At 58.4% G+C, this 20,047-nt stretch overlaps 7 protein-coding genes across 7 annotated transcripts in view; 3 read left to right on the top strand and 4 right to left on the bottom strand.

Moving 5' to 3' along the window:
- VDAG_00881 (uncharacterized protein) overlaps window positions 1-643 on the bottom strand; it is a gene marked incomplete at both ends in the record, with an annotated part of 1,202 nt that extends 559 nt beyond the window's left edge. Inside the window, one exon of the mRNA XM_009649767.1 lies at window positions 14-643. Within this exon, the coding sequence (XP_009648062.1) occupies window positions 14-643 (630 nt within the window). The remainder of the gene's footprint in view (window positions 1-13) is intronic.
- A 668-nt stretch (window positions 644-1,311) lies between these two features.
- Window positions 1,312-2,397, bottom strand: VDAG_00880 (NmrA family protein; the record flags this gene model as incomplete). Its single annotated transcript, XM_009649766.1, has 1 exon — window positions 1,312-2,397. One exon carries the CDS (start codon window positions 2,395-2,397, stop codon window positions 1,312-1,314), a length of 1,086 nt encoding a protein of 361 aa, XP_009648061.1.
- A 1,171-nt stretch (window positions 2,398-3,568) lies between these two features.
- On the top strand, window positions 3,569-4,321 carry VDAG_00879 (uncharacterized protein; the record flags this gene model as incomplete). The annotated part of the gene is made up of 1 exon (XM_009649765.1): window positions 3,569-4,321. The coding sequence occupies one exon, from the start codon at window positions 3,569-3,571 to the stop codon at window positions 4,319-4,321; it is 753 nt and encodes a 250-aa protein (XP_009648060.1).
- Window positions 4,322-4,619: 298 nt separating this feature from the next.
- On the bottom strand, window positions 4,620-8,918 carry VDAG_00878 (uncharacterized protein; the record flags this gene model as incomplete). Its single annotated transcript, XM_009649764.1, has 2 exons — window positions 4,620-8,751; window positions 8,803-8,918. The coding sequence occupies 2 exons, from the start codon at window positions 8,916-8,918 to the stop codon at window positions 4,620-4,622; spliced, it is 4,248 nt and encodes a 1,415-aa protein (XP_009648059.1).
- Window positions 8,919-9,539: 621 nt separating this feature from the next.
- On the bottom strand, window positions 9,540-11,480 carry VDAG_00877 (uncharacterized protein; the record flags this gene model as incomplete). Its single annotated transcript, XM_009649763.1, has 3 exons — window positions 9,540-9,615; window positions 9,675-11,333; window positions 11,389-11,480. 3 exons carry the CDS (start codon window positions 11,478-11,480, stop codon window positions 9,540-9,542), a joined length of 1,827 nt encoding a protein of 608 aa, XP_009648058.1.
- Window positions 11,481-13,209: 1,729 nt separating this feature from the next.
- VDAG_00876 (sugar transporter) lies at window positions 13,210-15,426 on the top strand (the record flags this gene model as incomplete). The annotated part of the gene is made up of 4 exons (XM_009649762.1): window positions 13,210-13,300; window positions 13,393-13,674; window positions 13,732-14,055; window positions 14,114-15,426. 4 exons carry the CDS (start codon window positions 13,210-13,212, stop codon window positions 15,424-15,426), a joined length of 2,010 nt encoding a protein of 669 aa, XP_009648057.1.
- An 849-nt stretch (window positions 15,427-16,275) lies between these two features.
- Window positions 16,276-18,727, top strand: VDAG_00875 (Protein tyrosine kinase; the record flags this gene model as incomplete). Its single annotated transcript, XM_009649761.1, has 3 exons — window positions 16,276-16,668; window positions 16,746-17,996; window positions 18,053-18,727. 3 exons carry the CDS (start codon window positions 16,276-16,278, stop codon window positions 18,725-18,727), a joined length of 2,319 nt encoding a protein of 772 aa, XP_009648056.1.
- Window positions 18,728-20,047: the final 1,320 nt, after the last annotated feature.

The raw sequence follows: 20,047 nt of genomic DNA, 5'->3' as shown, positions 1-20,047 counted from the left end.
AGTTGCCGAAGACGAGGGCCTTCTTCTCGGCGTCCAGCGCCCGCACCTCGCCCAGCACGCGCGTGTAGAGCGTCAGCAGCTCGGCGAGCGAGGACCCCTCGACGGCGCGCTGGACGTAGGCGTCGGCGTCAAAGTCGGCCGTGTCGAGCTCGCTCGCTGGCACCTCGGAGTGCTGCGTCACCTCGAGGGTCGGCGGCGCGCCGGCGCCCGCGGCATGTGGTTGTTGCTGCTGCTGCTGCTGCTGCTGCTGCTGCTTCTTGAGGTTGTAGTATTCGCGGAGGGCGGCGCGGTTGGCGCGCTGCTTGGCGGGCGGCGGCCCTATGGAGGCTGTGTTTGGTGTGCTTGGGCGGGGAGACGTCGTCGCGGAGCGGGCGCTGTCGAGGGAGGGGCGAGCTGAGCCTGTTGGTGTTAGGGGTTGGTTCGAGATGCGGCGGGATAGGGGCCCGACGGAGGGGTCTCGGGGGGACGCAATCGTGGACATGGCGGCGGAGGGATGGAGTGTCGAGGATGGCGCCGAGAATGGCGTCGAGGATGGCGTCGAGGATGGCGTCGAGGGCTCGATGGGGGTTGCCGTGCCGGATGCTGGCGTGCTGGTGTAGTGGTGAAGTCGTTGTTCGTTCGATCGAGAAGCGAGCTGGGCCATGTCATCGAGGTGGCCCTTGTCGCTGGTCCGGCGTCTTAGGTCCACCGAGCAGGAGCAGGGGTCCCTGGAGCTTTGTCCCTGAGCTTCACAAGTCCTGTGGGGCACTAGAGCTGCACCTCACATCTGACAGCAAATGTTGACCATGTCTTTTTAGTGAATGAGACAAAGACTTTGAATCGCGGAATGACCGAGTCCATGTCCTTTGGCATGTCGTCGTTTTATGATGACTATGAATAAAGATGATTATGAATAAAGAATCCAGCATGATCTTCTGGAACGCCAGCATCCGAGTCAATGATTCTCTCGGCAGGCTAGCACCTGGATGACTCTGGCAGGTGTAGGAAGGAAATCTCTTTATACGCAGACGGAGATGCGCATAATTAGTCGGCTAGGTTCATCATGGAGGCTCGTCCCTTGGTTGTGGGTCAACATCTGTTTCCTCAACGTACCGGCGAACATGATGTGCCATGGGAGGACCTTATTCAAGTGGTGTGATACGTCATGAGAGTTTCGAGATCATGTACTTCCCATGTCATGTATATTCATATGTATTCGCTCAACATGCTGATGAGATTCAAGCAATATGGCCTCCAAACCTCGTGTACCTTGTGCGCTCACATGCCGCTCGGCAACCCTCAGCAACTCCCAGCAACCCCCATGCATCACACTCAGATCCGCCCCCTCATGCCGTCCTCGGCGATTTTCAGCACGGGCCGCAGTTTATTGACCCGCTCCCAGAGCGTCCCGAGGCCCGCGGCGCGCCCCCGGGCGTCCTCGCGGCGAAAGTACTCCTCTGCCGTCTTGACGCGGCCCGGGTGGATCTCGTCGAGGAGCGCAAAGTCGCGGCGCACGACGCCCTTGTTGCCGCCTGAGTGCTTCCACATGGTCCAGAAGCCGGTGAAGTTCTGGCGCTGCGTCATGGCGGCGGGATCGTTGAGGTCCGAGTTGTAGGCCGACGGGCGGGAGGAGTCGCCCATGGCGCTGCTGGCCGACCAGTAGTCGTCGAGCGACGTGTCGATGTAGCGCGCCGGGTGGCCGGTGACCGTCTCAAAGGCGCGCGCGAGGTCGGCGTAGGGGATAAGGTCGATGGCGACCTCGAGGTCGAGGCCGCTGGCGCGGTCCTGGTGGTCGAAGAGCCAGCGGACGTAGTGCGCGCAGTCGTCGAGGTCGACGTGGGCGACGGCGCCGTCGCCGAGGGGCACGCGCCAGGTGACGACGCCGTCCTCGACGCGCGGCGACATGGGCGTGTAGGCGGCGATGGCCATGGCTATGTAGGGGCCCGTCGTGAAGATGGCGGCCTTCATGCGGCCGGCATTGTCGGCGTTCTGCAGGCGGATCCACTCGCCGATGCGGCCCTTGCCGTCGTAGTGGCCGGTGCGGAAGCGGGCGTCGTAGCCGCTCTTCTTGTAGACGTAGTCGAGGTTGCCGTAGACGAAGAAGCCGAGCCCAGCCTCGAGGGCGAGCTCGTACGACCGCATGGCCCAGAACATCTCCGTCTTCTCGCCCGCGTTGAAGCCGTCAATGTTGACAAAGGCCGCCTGGGCGCCGTGGAAGCCGGCGCGCAGGTCCGTCTCGCTAGCAAAGGAGCCCTCCTGCAGCTCGACGTTGCCGAGGGCCAGCAGCTGCTTGGCGCGCGCCGAGTGGAGGTCCCGCGTGAGGGCACGCACGCGGTAGGCGCCGTCCTTGACGAGGCCACGGATGACGGGGATGCCCTGGGCACCGGTGCCGCCGACGACGAAGACGAGGGGTGCCATGGCTGTTGTATGGTTATGCGAGGTGCTATGTGTGTTGTATGGTTATGTAGGTGCTATGTGTGTTGTATGGTTATGTAGGTGCTATGTGTGTTGTATGGTTATGTAGGTGCTATGTGTGTTGTATGGTTATGTAGGTGCTATGTGTGTTGTATGGTTATGTAGGTGCTATGTGTGTTGTATGGTTATGTAGGTGCTATGTGTGTTGTATGGTTATGTAGGTGCTATGTGGTGTTGTAGAAGGCGGTCTTTTCTGCTACTTCATTTTTGCAGTGCAGATTAGGTTCATAATCTGCATAACCTAGTTTTATACCCAGATGAAAGGGGGTGGTACGGCGTGAGGGCTGCATGGCACTGCATTCTCCGACGAGACGTTGGCGGAGCAGTATGTAGTGCTGGCGTCCCAGATGAAAGCATCCTGACGAAGCGGCATCAGTCATAGGAGTTTCAGAGGATGCCGCGGGGCTGGGTCGATGCACATGGCAAAGCTTCCGGATGATGACACAAAGGCTCCGACGAAGATGGGGAACGGGGCTTAGAGGGCGGTCGTGCCGGTACTTGGCAGAAGTCATGGGAGTGTTTGGCGGAGAAAGTTATGGTTTGTATCGTGAATCATGTCGGGAGGATTAGTGATTCGATCCGATGTCTGTGTAGTTGTCTCACTGGGCCCCGTCCGATGGCCTGCTTGGTTGTTGGCTTGCTGTGTGGAGAGGTTAGGTGAGAAGGTGAGAAGGTGCCGAGGAAGGTTTTCGAGGTTCTGTCGGGCGGGAGCTTCGGCAGCTGTTTGTGATCTCATTCCTAAGGTCTTGTCCTTTTCTCTTGCCTTTTGAGGTCTCGCCCTTTTCTCTTGCCTTTTAAGGTCTTGCCTCTTGCCTTTTGAGGTCTTGCTTCTTTCCTTTTGAGGTTCCAAAGGAGGTAGGAAAGGTAAGGAGGGGAGGCAGGCACCACTGAGCTGGGTCAGCAAGGGCGGGGCCTTGACAGCGCCTTCCCGGTACGCCGCCACTGCCGCGGGGCACCTATGCCTTAGGCACCAGGCGCTGGACAAGGCTGGAAGTCCCCGTCACGAGAGTCCCTAGGTACCTGGTGCCTACCTACCTACCTTAGGTAAGGTAAGGTAGGTGGGCAAAGGAGGCTCACATTCAGTATCACCAAGTTCCAACCCTCATCACCCACCATGGACCTCGCCCTCCAGCTACGCCTCGCCCTCCAAGCAGCCCACTACCCAACCCCGACCACGCCCTGGCTCACCGCCCTGCTCGGCACCCGCCACCCGCCGCCGCCGCTGCCGTCCCTCGTCGCCACAGCCAAAGCCCGCCTCCTCGCCGCCGACCTCACGACCCCAGCCCTCCTCGACCCGGCCCACGCCGCCGCCTTCCCGCCCGACCTCGCCGCCCCGACGACCCCCGCCCGCACCCTCGCCGCCGACATCCACGTCCAGGTCGCCGACGTCGAGAACCTGTCGCGCAGCCGCTGGGAGCAGGTCGAGGCCCTCGAGGCCCTCGAGCGCGGCGAGGGCACCCGCGGCCGCGAGATCATCCGCCTGCCGACTGACGACGCCGCCGACGGCCATGACCTCGGCGACACGGCGACGACGCAGCAACCGCAGCAGCTGCCCTCGACCAGACCGTCTGCTGCTGCCGCGCCCGCGAATGCCACGCACAGGCTCGTGCTGCAGGACTGTCGTGGCCAGAACGTCTACGCGCTGGAGCTGACGAGGATCGAGAGGATCGGCGTCGGCGTCACGGCTATTGGCGAGAAGATGCTCATTCGCAGCGGCACCAGGGTTGCGAGGGGCACCTTGCTGTTGACGCCCGAGAATTGCGTCGTGCTCGGCGGCAAGATTGAGGCGTGGCAGCGACCGTGGGTCGAGGGACGGTTGACGAGGTTGAGGGAGGCTGTGGGCTCGGAAGCCGGGTCGCGGCCGTGATCTTGTTTGCTCGGGGAGTGGTAGGCAAGTACCAGAATGGTCGACAGAAGTGTACGACGGGTTGTTCCCAGCAACGATAACATGGCATCCCAGGAGTTCAGCATCAGATACCCAGTTCATCCAGATCAGATCTGGCTTATCCAGATGTCTGGCAGCAGCACATTGATTCATTTATAAACATGATTTCTGGCAGCAGCATATTGATTCATTTATAAACATGATATCTGGCAGCACCACATTGATTCATCATAAAAACATCTACATCCAATTCCCATGCATCCCCATCCATGTCACCCCGTCACGCCGAAACAGCATCGCGCAACGCCGTCCATCCCTGCCGCGCCCACGGCGCCAGGTGGATGGCAATCTGCGCATCCGCCGCCTTGCCCGTGCCGGCGTACGCCCTCGCCAAATCCGCCGCCTCGAGCGTCCCACGTGGCGGCACCGCCTTCAGCGCCACCCGCAACGCCGTGTCCGCTGCGTAGTCGTCGCCGCCGGCGTCCGCGAGCCTCGACCATCCGTGCGGCAGGTGAGGGTACAGCATAATGTCTGTCTGCGCCTGGGTCACGACCTCCCTGCCCTCCTCCTCAGCGGCGTCGGCGCCAAGCGCGGCAATGGCGCTCAGCACCTCGCCGAGCTGCGAATGCTCCGACGGCTGCACCTTGTCGCTGGTCCGGAGACCCTGCAGCTCGGCGACGACGGCCTCGACCGACTCGTCGTCGTCGTCGAGCAGGGCGATGACGCCCAGGAGCAGAACCGCCGGCACGTGGTCCGGGTGCGCCTCGATGACTTCGAACAGCGCCGACCGCGCCCTCTCGCGCGAGTCCTCGCCGCCGGCGGCCCACAGCACCTGCGCCAGCAGGCAGACGGCGTCGGGGTTGTTGTCCGACTCGCTGAGCGCCGCCTCGAAGCAGCGCAGCGACTCGTCCATGTCCTGGCTGTAGTACTGCGCCAGACCGACCGTCAGGTGGGCCGAGAGCCGCGCCTTCTTGCGCTCGTCCATGCTGAGTTCGTTGTCCGACTCGTCGCTGCTGAGCTGGATCGCCAGGTCGCCGCATTCAATGGCTTGCTCGTAGGAGCCTGCCGCCAGGTACAGCCGAGCAAGATCCGTCCTGGCGAGAGCGAAGCGCGCGAGGGACTGGGCCGACTCGGTCAGCTCGTAGTCCGTCTCCAGTACGCCGCAGATCTTTTCCAGCACGGCGACGGCAGGCGCGTTGTCCCGCGTTCGCTCTCTGAAGAGGCTCGACAAGTGCCCATAGGCGAGATCCTGGGGCTTGAGCGTGTTCAGCTGGCTCAGTGCAAACACGGGCTGTATGAGAGACGAAATGGTAAAGTTGAGAGGCGTCGTGAGAACGTGGTCAAATACCGCCACGGAGTACTGCCGCCGCGTCAGAGCAGACGATGACTCTGCAATTTCCATGGCGTGCGTGAACAGGCCGCGAGCTTCCTTTGGCTCCCCGAGCAGCAAAGCGACGAAGCCCTGGCCCAGCCACGCGTGTGCATAGTCGGGATCCGTGGATTGGGCCCGCGTGAATGCTTCGTTGGCGAGCCTGACATCGTTCTGCAGTAAGGCCAGAGTTCCAAGGTTGGCCCACGCCACGGGGCTCCTCTCGTTAAGGTGAACACTGCGGACGAAGGAATGCTGCGCAACGGCCGGGCTGATTTCGCTCGTAACGACACCCAGCGAGTTCCAGAATTCCGAGTTGCCGGCCTCGAGCTCAATGGCCCGCTTGAAGCAGCGCATCGAAGCCTTGAGATAGACGCTCGACTTCTTCCTGATGCTAGAGGGCAGGCAGATGTGGGCTCGGTGCTCGGCCCAGCCCAGGTTGTAGTGCGCTACGGCTTGCGCGTGTATGTCGGTCGCCGACTCGTGGATAGCTCGCTTGTGGCAGAGGATCGTCGCGTGGATGCACCTCGTCAGGTCGACACCGAGTCTCTCATCCTCGGAGAACAGGCCCTTTGCCGAGACAACAGTGGCATCAACGTGATCGACGTCGGCCAAGAGGGCGTAGGCGTCCCCGGCTCCCTTTTCGATGATTGTCGTGACAGCCTCGCCCGGGAAATCTGCCGCTCGGCTTTGCACAGCTGAAAAGACAGAGCACGCATCTCCCAGGGTCTTCCAGTAGTTGAACGTCTTGACGACGCTGTCATCAGCTTTGGCCGCAAAGGAGATGGTCTCCAGTGCCAGTTCGACTGACTTGCCGAAGAAGCCCTTTTCAATACCATCAAGCGCACTCTCTACGAGCGTCTGCATGAGCGCAATGGCCACTCCGTCCTCGCCAGCTCTGCCGTCGAGAACCTCACGGTACAGGACAATAGACTCATCGTACTCTCCTAGCTCTCGCTTGATGTTAGCAAGCATGTACTTGGTGAACCATGTGTCGCCAAGCTTGTCGGCTGAGATCGACTCCTCCACCTTATGTGCGTTCAGTGTCGCCTTCATGCCGGCAATGTACCGGCCGGACGAGTAGTAGCTTTCGCCGAGGCCGACCCACGAATGATAGTCCTCTGGCGACACCCGTAGAGCAGACTGGAAAGACACAATGGCCTTGTGATAGTCCTGTTTGTTGAGCTCCGCGACACCGAGTGCAGCAAACGGCCAGCTGATACCCTTTCGCTTAGATCCGGGCGGCGGCTTGACCTTTCCAGAGTCGACCACGCGCTGAGCAACGAGCTCTACGCGATCCCAATCACCTTCGTCGGCGAAGGAACGCGCAAGACGCTCAGCGGCGGTGACTTCGGACGATGACAGCTCGACTGCTTTTTGGAAACACCGCCTTGCCCGCTTCTTGTCCTTGGCATAATCAGCGTAGTAGACACCAAGGCTGGTATACGCGGGCGCCAAATTGAGGTCGTTCTTGAGAGCGTCCAAGAAGTAGGCATAGGCTCCTGTCCGACTCTTACGCGCCGCTTTGGACGTGTCGAGGTTCCAAATGCACGAACCAAGTCGGTACTGCGTCAGAGCAAGGAGCTCCTTGTAAGTCTGGCCCTTCTTCTCAATCAAGGGCAGTGACGCTTCAAGCTCCGCACGGGCAAGTTCGTAGTCTCCCTTGAGTGCCTTCACCCACGCTGCTTCGGTCTTGATGCGCAAGTTGCTCGGGTCCCGGCCCACGGCGCGCTCCAAGAAGTCGACGGCATCGTCGTAGTCTTCCTCCTCCTCATAGATAAGACCGATTCCTATCAGTGCAGCCGTCGAGGATGGGTCGTGCGCCAGGACACCCTCAAATAGAGACTTGGCTTCCGTATGGTGGCGAGGAGATTGGTAAAAGACAAGGGCGGTTCCCAAGAACAATGCATACGCATCGCCCGTGTGCTGGAATGGCACGCCAGTCTTGATGCGCTCGGCAGCAAGATGCTTCTGAGCCTTGCGCATAAGCTCGACAATGCTTTCGTGTTCTTCGAGGTGCTGGTAGTATTCGCCCATCAGACGGTAGGCAAATATCGAGTCTGCAGTCGCAATGCCGTCAATCATCATGAAAAGCCGGTCGTCATCCGTCAGTGGCACCATTGACACGCCGCCTCCGTCGTCGTCTTCGCTCTCGTCTTCAGTCTCACTGGCTTCTATGTCTGTCGGAACGGGCTTTGGAAAGGGAGAGATGGAGCTCGTCAGGTATCCGGTGATGACCTTGTACAGATCCGTCTCGGGAAAGAAGGTGCAGTAGTCTCGCAGCATGTTAACGTCCCAGTCGCGTATATCGGCCCCGTCTTTCCAGTTGATGGCAATTTCCCAAGCGAGCTGGAAAGGGTGCTTGATGATGACCATGTCGAGAGAAAGCCGAAGAACTGTTTGCAGCGCCTCTGCTTTCCGTGGTCCAGGAGGCGACACGAGAAGCATAGTGTGCCACCACTGGAGAAGTTTCTCCTCATACTTTCGTCGAACATCGTCATCGCTGCTCCAGATGATGAGCTGTTGGTATATGTGAGCGAGCTTGCTGCTACCGAGCACTTCACGCTTGACCTCGAGCGTGACCTCGGCAACGCGAGCGCCTATTCTTGTCCTCCTTTCCCCAATGAGCGTGTTGATGCGTTTCTTTTCATCCGTCTCAATTATCTGCGCCATGGTGTCGTAGGTCTTGGCAGGGTGGGCAACGCGACCTTCGAGGGCAGGGTAGATGGGATTGTCCGGCAGGATGAGGTCTAGGGCGTCGACGTATTGTGCGCGATCGCCCTGTGCTCGTGCGTAGTCAATGAACTTGTCAATCACGTCTTGACACTTGTACATCTCGTCGGCATCACGCCAAATCTCGGCGAGGCTGAGAGCTGCTTGCTTGTAACCCGAGATCTTTTGCGGTCCCTGCTTCTCGTACAGCTTGATGAGACCCTGCCATGCCTGGCTGTCCTGGGGTTTGAGAGCCGCCGCCGCCTTGTAGGCTTTTTCGGCTTCATCGAACTTGCTCTTCTTGTCCAGAGCAAACGCGAGAAGCAGGTTTCTGGACCAAACGTTAGTGTGGCGTGCATTGCTAGGCCGAGAGTCATCTCACGCTTGATAATTCTTGGGATCGTTCCCTAGAAAGTCGGTGGCCTTTTGTACAGCGTCGTCCCACTTGGACTGTTTCACCGAGTCCGCTATGGACTTCAGCTGGGCTTTTGACGACATGTTGGATAGTTTTGTGGTTGAGTATGTGCGAATCTCTTCATGAAGGACCTGGCAAGGCTGTGCCGCGGGGTTTCGGTAGCCGATCGCTCCAGGCTGTCTTCACTCGTGGCCCATCCAGTCGATATGGCTCAACAATATTTGATCAGTGACCTCAGTCGTCTCGTTCCAGCCCGAATGGCAAAGGTTGGGATCTCAGGTAGGGGGATTATTCGGAATCCCAGGGAAGTAAGGCTGTGTGCGCGCGTGCCTGCCTCAACTGAGTGAGTGAGTGTGGTCATTGATTGACCAGTTCAAGCTCAAGTGGACACTGGGGGAGTGACGAAGATGGTGGGGCTATTGCTGGTTTACTGACTATACTACCTATATTGAATCGCTGCACCGTTAATCCACTGACTACTTGCGCTGTCGCTCCCTGTACTTGGTGGCCCACACATTCTCCCAGCATCATGTCACCATAGCCAACCGTGAAGCTAGACCACCAAGGTCACCAGCCATCAAATCCGTCAAAAGTTCTACCCCCGAAGTCCAAAATGGTATCATTACTCCTCAACACTACTCCTGGCTTGCAGTCTCTGGTCCTTGGCTGTCGATCTCACTCAACTCCTGTCAGACTGTTGGCTTCTAGTCTTGCTCAACAGAGAGCCTAGCCTCAATCCTCTTCGTTTCGTCGACCCAGCCTCGCTCCCACACGATGAACCTGTCTGCCGTGTCGACTCCGAAAAGCTGCTTGACCTCCGCCCAGGAGGTGGAGCGTACCTGTGCAGCAGGTCTTTGATTATGTCTCGAGGCAGTCCGAGACCGTTCGCTGCTACGAAAGCAGTGTCACCGTACGCATCAGTCAATTGTGGGTTCGCCTTATGAACAAGAAGATCCTCCACAATGGCAACTTTGCACGTGTAATCTGGCACGTCTTTGATCGCGGCAATGAGCGGCGTGCACACATTGTCAGTGCTAGCTCGTCCCGTACCCGGTGTCCTCTGGCAAATGTTGGGATCAGCGCCCCTCTCGAGCAGGAACTTGACCATCTCTCTGTTTCCCTTCTCGCAGGCCATGTACAGGGCTGTTTTACCCTGGCTGTCAACCATGTCCAGTACATCCGGACACTTGTCGAGGAGAAGAGTGGCCACTTGCACGCCCCCTTCTCGAGTCTGGCATCGGTGGAGAGGACTCATGCCGTGACTGTCCCGATTATCGACGTTGGCACCGTACTGGAGAAGTATCTCGACTGATAAACGATTCCTCGTCGAGGCAGCAAGCAGAAGAGGTGTGGCTAGGTTCTGGTGACTGTCATCGTCCAGATGAGCTACATGCTTTACCATCAGAGGCAGGATCTCGGTATCACGTTCAGTGAGAGCCAGATGTACTGGCGTCGTGTTGAGCTCCTCACTGTAGGCGTTGAAGCTGAAAGTCTCAGCGTCAATGTCGAACCCGTGTTCGGTACACCAAGCATATGCTCTCGACAGCTCATTGCTTTCTACTGGGCTGTCGTTGTTCTCGTCTGGGTATATCTGCCGGAGTCGTTTCCGAATTCCCCGAGCCTCGTCAAACTTGCCTTGCTCTTGCAGAACATCGACCAGAAGCTCCGCAGTTTGGTGGACTTCAAGCGCAGGCACCGTACCGGAATTTCGTCTGTCTTCGAGAGCTCGGCTCAGGAACTCCTCGGCTTGGTCCAGGTTGCCGTGCCGGCGGAAAAGGCTGCCAAGCTTGTGGTACAAACGGCCAAGTCGAACTTGGTCCTGCTGGTCTTCTGGCTGAACAGCCTCTTCAGCGAGGACGCCTTGCAGAATACCCTGGGCCTCTGAGTCTTCGGCGCTCGTTTCACACGAAAGGAGAATGTCGGCCAGTTTTTCCTTCATAGCGGCTCGATCGTTGAACGGAAACTCTACGCCATGGTTTGGACTGCAGAGCTGCTCCCTCATTTCAATACCTCGCTTCTGAAACGAAGACGCTCGGAGAAAGATGCCGCAGTCTTCCAGTTGTTGTACAATGCTTTGATTTTCTTCGTACTGCACCTCGAGTATGTCGCGGCCCAGGCTGGCTCCCCTTCTGTGCGGCTGCGGGTCCCAGTCATCGAGTTTCTGGTCTGACTCGACGCCTATCGTCGAGGGAGCTGTTCGGATGGACGACCTTCCCGATATCAGTTGGGTCAGAGACGTGTCTGACAAATTATTCTTCGAATCCTGCAAAGTCGCAGCCGCCGCAACGTCATCTGCAGAGATCCTCCACGCATGGATTTCTTGTTTCAACGCCTCGGTGTCATCAAAGCGTGTCTCCGTGTCGCCCCAACTTATTACGCTTGGGCGTCGGGTCCAAGCATGGTTCGCGAACAGGTCGGCAGATCGGATTTGTTGCGTGAGCTTCTTGATCTCCTTTTGGACCTCGTCTTGTGATTTTTGTTGTGCGCGTAATGACCCTCTTTAAATGTGTTAGCAAGGGAAGTATGTCTGTGTTCAGAAGCTGGTCAACCTACAGTGACAGAGTACTGACGCTCAGTTGCAAGACCTGGGCATAGGAGCTGATGTGCGAGAGCAGACCTTGAATCACCCCCGACTTGATCGTCATGACTATAGTCGTTTTCGCTCTTCCCAAAAAGCTGGGGCTGTCTGTGAGTTCCGGAAGTTCCATTCTGAGACGTTCGATCGCGGTCTTGCATGACCTGAGGATTTGCGCAATATTTTGGCGGTGCTCCTTCTCGAAAGGCAGCTGATGGTGAGCTCGAGGGGCAAGCACCGAAGCCAGCATCTTCAGGGAGGCCTGCAGCGTCTGGATCCGCTCTTTGAAGTCGTTGATTGCAGCCGGGACCTCTCGTTGATCATTTGTGAACTTTCCAATGCCTATGAACAGCTTGCCGGTCACTTCGATGGCCGCAGCCACAAGCGCAGCTATGCTTCCTGGATCCATGCTTGTCGACACAGTCGATCTGCCCAGCCATTCGGATCAAGACGACGGTAAAGTTTACTAGCAAGAATGGGTTCTCCCTGATTGTTAGAATGGCTTTATTGCAGTGAACTGTGAACACGACGCGAAGTACAGTGATAGCCTTCAAGTTAGAGTTGTGATGGGGTACTCGAAAGTTGAGACAGGATGGAAATGATCTGAAAATTCCAGCTAACGTAAGGTAGGTAGACAGGAAAGTGGCAAGCAGCCGAAATCAGTCAGCTGCATCGCAACCATACGCACATGGCCTTCAAGAGGCGGAGGTATCACCTGAACCCTTCACACAGGCAGGGGGCGCGAGCATCAAGGCCCTGGCCGCTATTTCAACTGTGGCTCCCAGGCTCCAGCCAGGCGATACCGGATTGTCTGGACACAAGGCACACAGCATACTCACGGTACGCGGACAGGCTACTACAACGTCAACGTGCATTGAGATCGTCATCCTATCACTGGCGAATACGGCCCAACACCCGCCTCTTGGCACAGCCCTGTGCAGCTCGACGGCAGCAAACGCGGGGGAGGTTGCCCAGAAATCAAACGAAGGGGCACCATGACCTTGCTGCAGTGCAGGATTCGCTGATCTCGGGGGCATCAACTCAAGTGTGACACACTCGCAACGGCATCTCTGCAGCACCTAGCCAATAGTGTGCTGGTGGCTGACTGTAAAGCCTCAAGATCAGCAAGAGTGATCCTTCACTCAGTACCACCCAAGCATCATTGCCTTCATCAACAAGGCGCAGCTTATCCCAAATGACTTGGACAAGCCACAAGGCTCACAGCTACCTTAGGCAACCAGCCGGTCACCTCGCCTCACTCTCCCCGATGACGTTCGATACTGGGCGAGATGCAACTCAACCATTGCCTGCCTGGCCCTGACACTGGTCACCGTTGAAGTCAGCATTGCGGCCGACCACCAAGCTAAACCATCAATGAGCGTCGGCATTCGTGTTCGATAGGAATGACAACTGATCTCTCTCGAGCTCATCGCATCTCCGTGGCCCGTAGAAGCAGGTGCTCGGTATGCTACTCGGGGAGACGCTGTGGCCTCCGCTACAAAAACCCAACGACCGCAGCAGATGAATCTGTGTGACCGACCTGCAGGCGTCTTCCAGCCACTATTGAGGCCGGGCTGGCACAGTACACCGAAAGTTGGTGTGAGCCTAAAGAATGGGCGCATTCATATATAACATGCTGACCGTTGGTCCGAGGCCGTAGGCCGAGAAATGCCTTGCCTTGTTGAAAGATCGCCCTTTCAACCTAGTCGGCCCTGAGTTTTCGTTATTCCCTAGTGAACAGGCATATCCCAGTGCTTCCATACCACCATGAAAACATGGCAACTGCGAATTCTTTTGCCATGTCCACGCCATTGAGTGATGTGCATCCTGCGAGTCGCCCCGCACCGCGAAGACAATCCCATGCTCAGACATTCCATGACAACCCACTCGGTAGGTCAACAGTCTCTCAGCTCCGGGTGGCGGGCTGCCAGCGTCTAGTTTCTAAGGACACCACATGTCTCAGCGCTGACTTTTGCATCTAGGCCAACTCAGTGACGCGCAGCTCGAAGAGGATGCTCGGAGATTCGTCAGAGAGTTCCTATTTGTCGACGTCAAGAACCTCATTCGCGGCATGCTCGTGGCGAAAGACCCTCGGCTGTACGAAGTTGCTGCGCGCAGTTCCGACCCTGAAGCAAGCCACGGTCTTCCAGTCAAGCTGAGTGATGACGAGAAGAAGGCTCTGCGTCGAGAGCGCGATGTTCCGCTCGGCGAGCGTGGCGTCTGGACCATCATAGCGACGGTCTCTCTGGCTGCTTTTCTACAAGGTGCGTGGGGTAAGAGAACCGAATACAGGACACAACGATTGACAAACTGAATGCCAGGCCATGTCCAGTCTTCTTTCAACGGCGGGGCTCTGTATGATGGTGTCTTTGGACTTCACACAATCGGCGACCGCGAAGACGCCGACGTGTCGAGCACCTTGTCGAACTTTACAGGCGACGACTGGAAGCTTGGTGCCGCCAACGCCTCCCCATTCTTGTTTGCCGCACTTCTGGGGTGCCCTCTGGCCCTGCCGGTCAACCACTACCTTGGAAGAAAGGGAGGTGTTGCCATCGCGGCGTTCTTGATCTTTGCAACATCGATTGCGTCGGCGTTTGCAACGACATGGTACCATTTATTCGGGATCCGACTCGTCAACGGCATCGGTACGTAGAGGATAAACTTTGATCAAGCCAGGGGGGCATCACTGACGATTCGTCATAGGCATGGGTCTCAAGGCCGTCAGCACACCGATTCTTGCCAGTGAGACGGCCGTTGGCTTGTGGCGAGGCACGTCAATTCTAGCATGGCAGCTGTGGGTGGCCTGTGGCATCGCCATCGGGTTTGCCTTCAACCTTGTATTCAGCACAGCCAAGACAGACAAGATCACGTTTGCACTTATCATGGCTGCACCGGCCGTGCCCTCGTTGGCCCTCTTCATCCTGGTCATCTGGTTCTGCGACGAGAGTCCACGCTACCTGTTGCGTAAGTCCAGTCCAAACTACAACCCCAAAAGGGCGTACGAAATCATTCGCAAGCTGCGGAGCACAGAGCTCCAGGCGCTGCGCGACATTTATCTCTTGCAAAAGTCGATCGACAGGGGCGAGCCCCTGGTCAGCGCCCCACGCAAGACGAGCATGTCAGAAACGTTTGTCAACTTCGTCCGGCAGTACCAGCAGCTTCTTCGAGTGCGGCGGCTGCGCAACGCGCTCGTCAGCAGCTCGATCGTCAACCTCAGCCAGCAGCTCTGTGGTATCAACGTGCTCGCCTTTTACTCGGGCACGCTCTTCAGCCGGGCGGGCACGAACCGGGCGACGGCGATGCAGTACAGCCTCGGCATCGGAGCGGTCAACTTTGTCTTTTGCCTGCCGGCGATCCGCACCATCGACACGTTGGGCCGGCGCAAGTGGCTCAACCTGACGCTGCCGCTCATGGCGGCCTTCATGGCGGCGGCGGCGCTCTCGTTCAAGGCGCCGGACGGGGCCAAGGTGCCGCTTGTCACCGTGTGGCTGTTCCTGTTCGCGGCGGCGTACAGCCCCGGCCTAGGGCCGATCCCGTTCACGTACGCGTCCGAGAGCTTCCCCCTGTCGCATCGCGAGGCGGGAGCGGCGTTCGCCATTGCCGTGAACCTCGGCTTCGCGGGCCTGCTGTCCATGTTCTACCCGAGGATTAACTCGAGCTTGAAGGACGCCGGCGCCCTGGGGCTGTTTAGCGGACTCAACGTCGTGGCATTCGTGCTCGTGTTCTTCCTGCTGGAGGAGACGAAGCGGCGGAGCCTCGAGGACCTCGACACGGTGTTTGAGCACTCCAAGAGGGACTTTGCCAGGCACCAGGCGGCCAGGGTGGCGTGGTTCTTCAGGCGGTGGGTGCTCGGCAAGCGTGAAGCGAAACCTAGCATTGGTTACCTCGAGGGTGACGGGCGCAAGCCGGGGGCCGAAGCAGCATCACGAACGTTAGGGGGTACGCAGGGCGAGGTCGTAGAGGTTGAGAACAGCGAAGCGACGAGGAGGGAAGAGATTGGCGATTTGTACTGGTGATGGTAAGCCTGGATGTTAGTAGCTCGATCCATCAGGTTCTGTGTGGAAAAGCATTATCAATCACTGTTGACCACTCTTCTGTTCAAGTCGGTTTATCAAGGGATCATTGAAGGCGTGCCTTCTGCGGGCTCGCCAATGTTACGATGTGACCGATAGTGGGGTGGCAGCCGACTGTGCCGGAGTTCCCCCATAAGGCTAAAGACACACCAGATTCCCAACCAATTGGTATTTCTTCGGATGGAGTTGGCTCGTCTGCTCAAATCAAGTGAGCAGGATCAGGTGGGGCGACTAAAATGGCTTGGCGACCTTGGGTCATCGTCACTTCGAGGAAGGGCAAGAGTGACCCGAATACGCGTGCGAGAGAGAGCAAGCGCAGCATTGGTATTTTGCCTTTGAGTTTACTGCCATTTCTCTCGCTCTTTGTCCAACGAGAACATTTGGCTTCTCCATCTGTACATAACCCAACACCAACCTGACTACCTCTGAACCCAAGACATCGTCCATAATCTAGCACACAATCTTATCATCCAAGGCTGTCGAAGTCAGTCAGCAAATTGGCACCCACTTGGCCGTCTTCCGTGGCAGAACGTCATCACCCAACGCCCCCCCCGCCCCCCGAGTCTCCAGCAACCCACCGCCGGGAACAAGGTTCTCCCCGACCAAGACACCCATATCCACCTCTCGGCACCCCTAACGTCCCACGCGTCCCCGATCCCCCGATTTGCACGACTCGACATTCCAACTCCGTACCTGCGACTCGACCAGTTCTCCTCCTCCTCCTCTTTTCCTTCCTCCTTCCCATAGCGACCGCACATCGTCGCCGAACGTCACATGCCATATTCTCACGCCATGTCTAGTACGCCGCAATTTCGCCTGACGATCGAGGACGGCCAGTTCCGTGACCGCAAGGGCCGCACCGTCGTCCTCCGCGGCATCAACCTCGCAGGCGACGCAAAGCTGCCCAGCGAACCAGATCAGCCTTCCCACATTGGCACCGACTTTTTCGACGGCGACAGCGTCAAGTTCCATGCTCGCCCATTTCCAAAAGACGAAGCCCACATTCACTTTTCACGCCTCAAGCGTTGGGGCTTCAACACCATCCGCTATGTCTTTACCTGGGAGGCGCTCGAGGCCGCGGGGCCGGGCCGCTACGACGAGGAGTTTATTCAGCACACAATCGATATTTTGAGGCTCGCCAAGGGCTACGGCTTTTATGTTTTCATGGACCCGCACCAGGATGTTGTACGTCTCGAACGGACCCTGCTTCACTTACCGTCGCCATTGCTTTGCCGTCTCGTTTCTAACATGATCGACCCCAGTGGTCTAGGTTTTGCGGTGGCTCCGGCGCACCCATGTGGACGATATACGCCTGCGGTCTCAACCCCCAGAGCTTCATGGCCACCGAGGCCGCTCTGGTCCACAACCTCTACCCCGACCCTTCCAAGTTCCCCAAGATGATCTGGGCCTCCAACTACCAGCGTCTCGCAACCGGCACCATCTTCACATTGTTCTGGGCTGGGCGCGATATTGCCCCGATATGCATCATTGACGGCAAGAATATCCAGGATTATCTGCAGGAGCACTTCTTTGGCGCCTGCGCACACTTGTGCAAGCGGCTGAAGGAGGCTGGCGACATTCTCGATGACGTTGTTTTCGGCTGGGAGAGCATGAACGAGCCCAACCGCGGCATCTGCGGCAACAGTGACATTAGCGTGCTGCCGGCCGAGCAGCAGCTCAAGAAGGGCACTGCGCCGACCATGTGGCAATGCATCCTCACGGGCTCCGGGCGCGCCTGCGAGATTGACACGTACGATATGGGGCAGCTCGGGTGTTACAAGACGGGCAGCACGCTCGTCGACCCGCACGGCGAGATTGCGTGGCTGCCCGCCGACTACGACGACTCGCGGTATGGGTGGAAGCGCGACGAAAAGTGGAAGATGGGCGAGTGTCTCTGGGCGCAACTCGGCGTGTGGGATCCCAAGACGGACACGCTCCTTAAGAAGGACTATTTCAAGAAGAACCCCAAGACGGGACTCGAATACACGTTCCCGAACTGGACGCAGACGCACTTTATGGACGGATACCGACGGTACAGGGACGCCATCCGAGCGATCCACACCGACTGCATCATGATCATGCAGTACCCGACCCTCGAGCTGCCACCCAAGATCAAGGGCACGGAAGACGACGACCCAAAGATGGCCTTTGCGCCGCACTGGTACGATGGCATTACGCTCATGACGAAGAAGTGGAACAAGCTCTGGAATGTTGACGTGGTGGGCGTGCTGCGGGGACGGTACTGGACACCGGCGCTGGCAGTCAAGGTGGGCGAGACGGCGATCCGCAACTGCTTCCGGGACCAGCACAATTACTTGTACAAGGAGGGTAAGGAGCACCTGGGCAACCACCCGTGCATCATGACGGAGTTTGGTATTCCCTACGACATGGACGACCACTACGCGTACAAGACGGGCGACTACACTAGCCAGTCTGCAGCGATGGACGCCAACTATTTCGGCGTCGAGGGTTCGGGCATGGAAGGCCACTGTCTCTGGCTTTACACAGTGTCGGTATGTTGGCGATGGGGCCCCTCGCGCGTCGCTCACCTGGCTAACACGCAGACTAGAACACGCACGAATACGGCGACCAGTGGAACGGCGAGGATCTTTCCATCTTCTCCCACGACGACAAGCTTCTGCCGACATCACCGCTGCCGCCGCACCTGGACCCCAAGGAGAATTCGGTCAAGGATCTCATGACGGGTGACGGCGCACGCAACCTGCCGAACGATTTTGTGGTCACACCGGGCAACCTCGAGTCGAGCATGCGCAGCCCTTCGATCTCCTCGGCGCCTTCGGGCAAGGACCCGGAGATTTCGAACGCACCGGGGTTCCGGGCGGCCGAGGCGTACGTTCGACCGACGGCCGTTGTCGTCGGGGGCAAGGTGTTGGAGGCAGGATTCGACCTGCGCAACGCAGAGTACAAGCTCCGCATCAGGTCCGACTTCCCGCCGTCGGACGACGCGCCGACGATTGTGTTTGTGCCAGAGCACCACTTCCCCAAGGACAACTGCCAGGTGACGGTGTCGTCGGGCAAGTGGGAGCTCGGCGAGGACGCGGACGCGGAAGAGCCGTCGGCGCCGCAGCTGCAGAGGCTCAAGTGGTGGCACGGCGACGGCGAGCAGACGCTGCGGCTCAACGGGCTGGTACGGCGGCACAACCTGCCGAACGAGGGCACAGACGAGGAGCAGGGGTACCTGGACCAGTGTAGGCAGCAGTACGGGACGTGCAACCTCATGTGAGTTGTGATGGCATGTCAGGGAGGGGGATGAAGAGGAATATGAGGACTGGATCTCGTTGTGTTTTGTACACCTTGGCGCATGTAGTCGCAGCGATGCACTTGTATGATTCACGACTACCGTAGTAACAGCACACTTGGATATTGCTACCATGAAACAGAGACAGGGAGTAGTCATCCGGCGGAAGAAAGAAGGAGAGCTGATCAGCAGGGCCGCGATAAGCGATGGCGATCCGGGGACCGCTGGGCGCTGAAGGGGCGAAGGATTTCTGGCGGTTGATGATGGCGCGCGAGAGAGAAGAAGGGGTGGGGGCGAACGGGAGCGTGGATGTGAATCCTTCGTCAGTGCGTGCCGTCTTGACAGCGCGATGGGATGGGTCCATCTGGTGAAAGGCATGGCGTGTGGAATGTATGGATGCGGCTAGACGTCTCAGGCGGATCAAAGGTGCCGAGGCGTCGGCGGAGTGTACATGGGAAGTGTTTCCTTGGGAGTTTCCTTGGGATGGGGTTTGAGAATGGCATTCCTGTTTATCACCATTCCTACCTTACCTTACCTTACCTACCTAGGTTAAGGTACCTTAGGTAGGTGAAGAAGGTACCTTAAAGTAAGAGGTACTTATCAGGTAGTCTGAGGTAAGGTACCTAGGTACAGCAGCCATTCCTCACCTCAGGGCACCAGGCATCTGCACCAGGCAGGCGGGCGCTTGCTCGAGGCCGGCGGGCGAATCAACAGGTGCGCTGCGTCAAGGAAAGAGGCGCTGATGCGGGCGGGCTGCAGCTGCCACATCCACCCGGCGACACCTTCCTGCGCTTGGTCCTCCTCTCTCCTGCCTCCTCCTGCCTGCCTCCTCCTGCCTGCCTCCTCCCCCACCCCCCCCCCCACCTCCGCCGCGCGCACCCGCCCGTACTCCTCGACAGAACGCACCCGTCGCTCGCTGGTCTGGGCCATTGGCCAAGTGGAGAGGCACCAAGACCAAGGCTGCTGCCCGACTGTCGACTCTGCTGCGTCTGCTGCGTCTGCTGCCTCTTGCTCAACCGACAAAGCATGAGCCCGAGACGCTCTCTGCTGTCAGCGGCACCATCAGCATTCTTTGCTCGCTATTGATTCACGCACCCTCCTTCTGACGGTCCATCGCCTCCCATCGCCGGCATTCTCCATCATTCGACTGCGCGCGCGCTGGACGCCCTGCTTGCCTGCTGCTGCTTGCCTGCTGCTCGTTTGCTGCTCGCCTGTTGCGTCGTACCGACCACGGCCCCATTCTTCGCCATCTGCTACCGGGCCAGCTATCACTACCTTGCCCAGCCAGCTCCCCTACCGAGCCAG

Source organism: Verticillium dahliae, genomic scaffold (assembly GCF_000150675.1).
Source record: "Verticillium dahliae VdLs.17 supercont1.2 genomic scaffold, whole genome shotgun sequence".
NCBI lineage: Eukaryota > Fungi > Ascomycota > Sordariomycetes > Glomerellales > Plectosphaerellaceae > Verticillium > Verticillium dahliae.
This window is presented reverse-complemented; position numbering and strand designations above follow the sequence as displayed.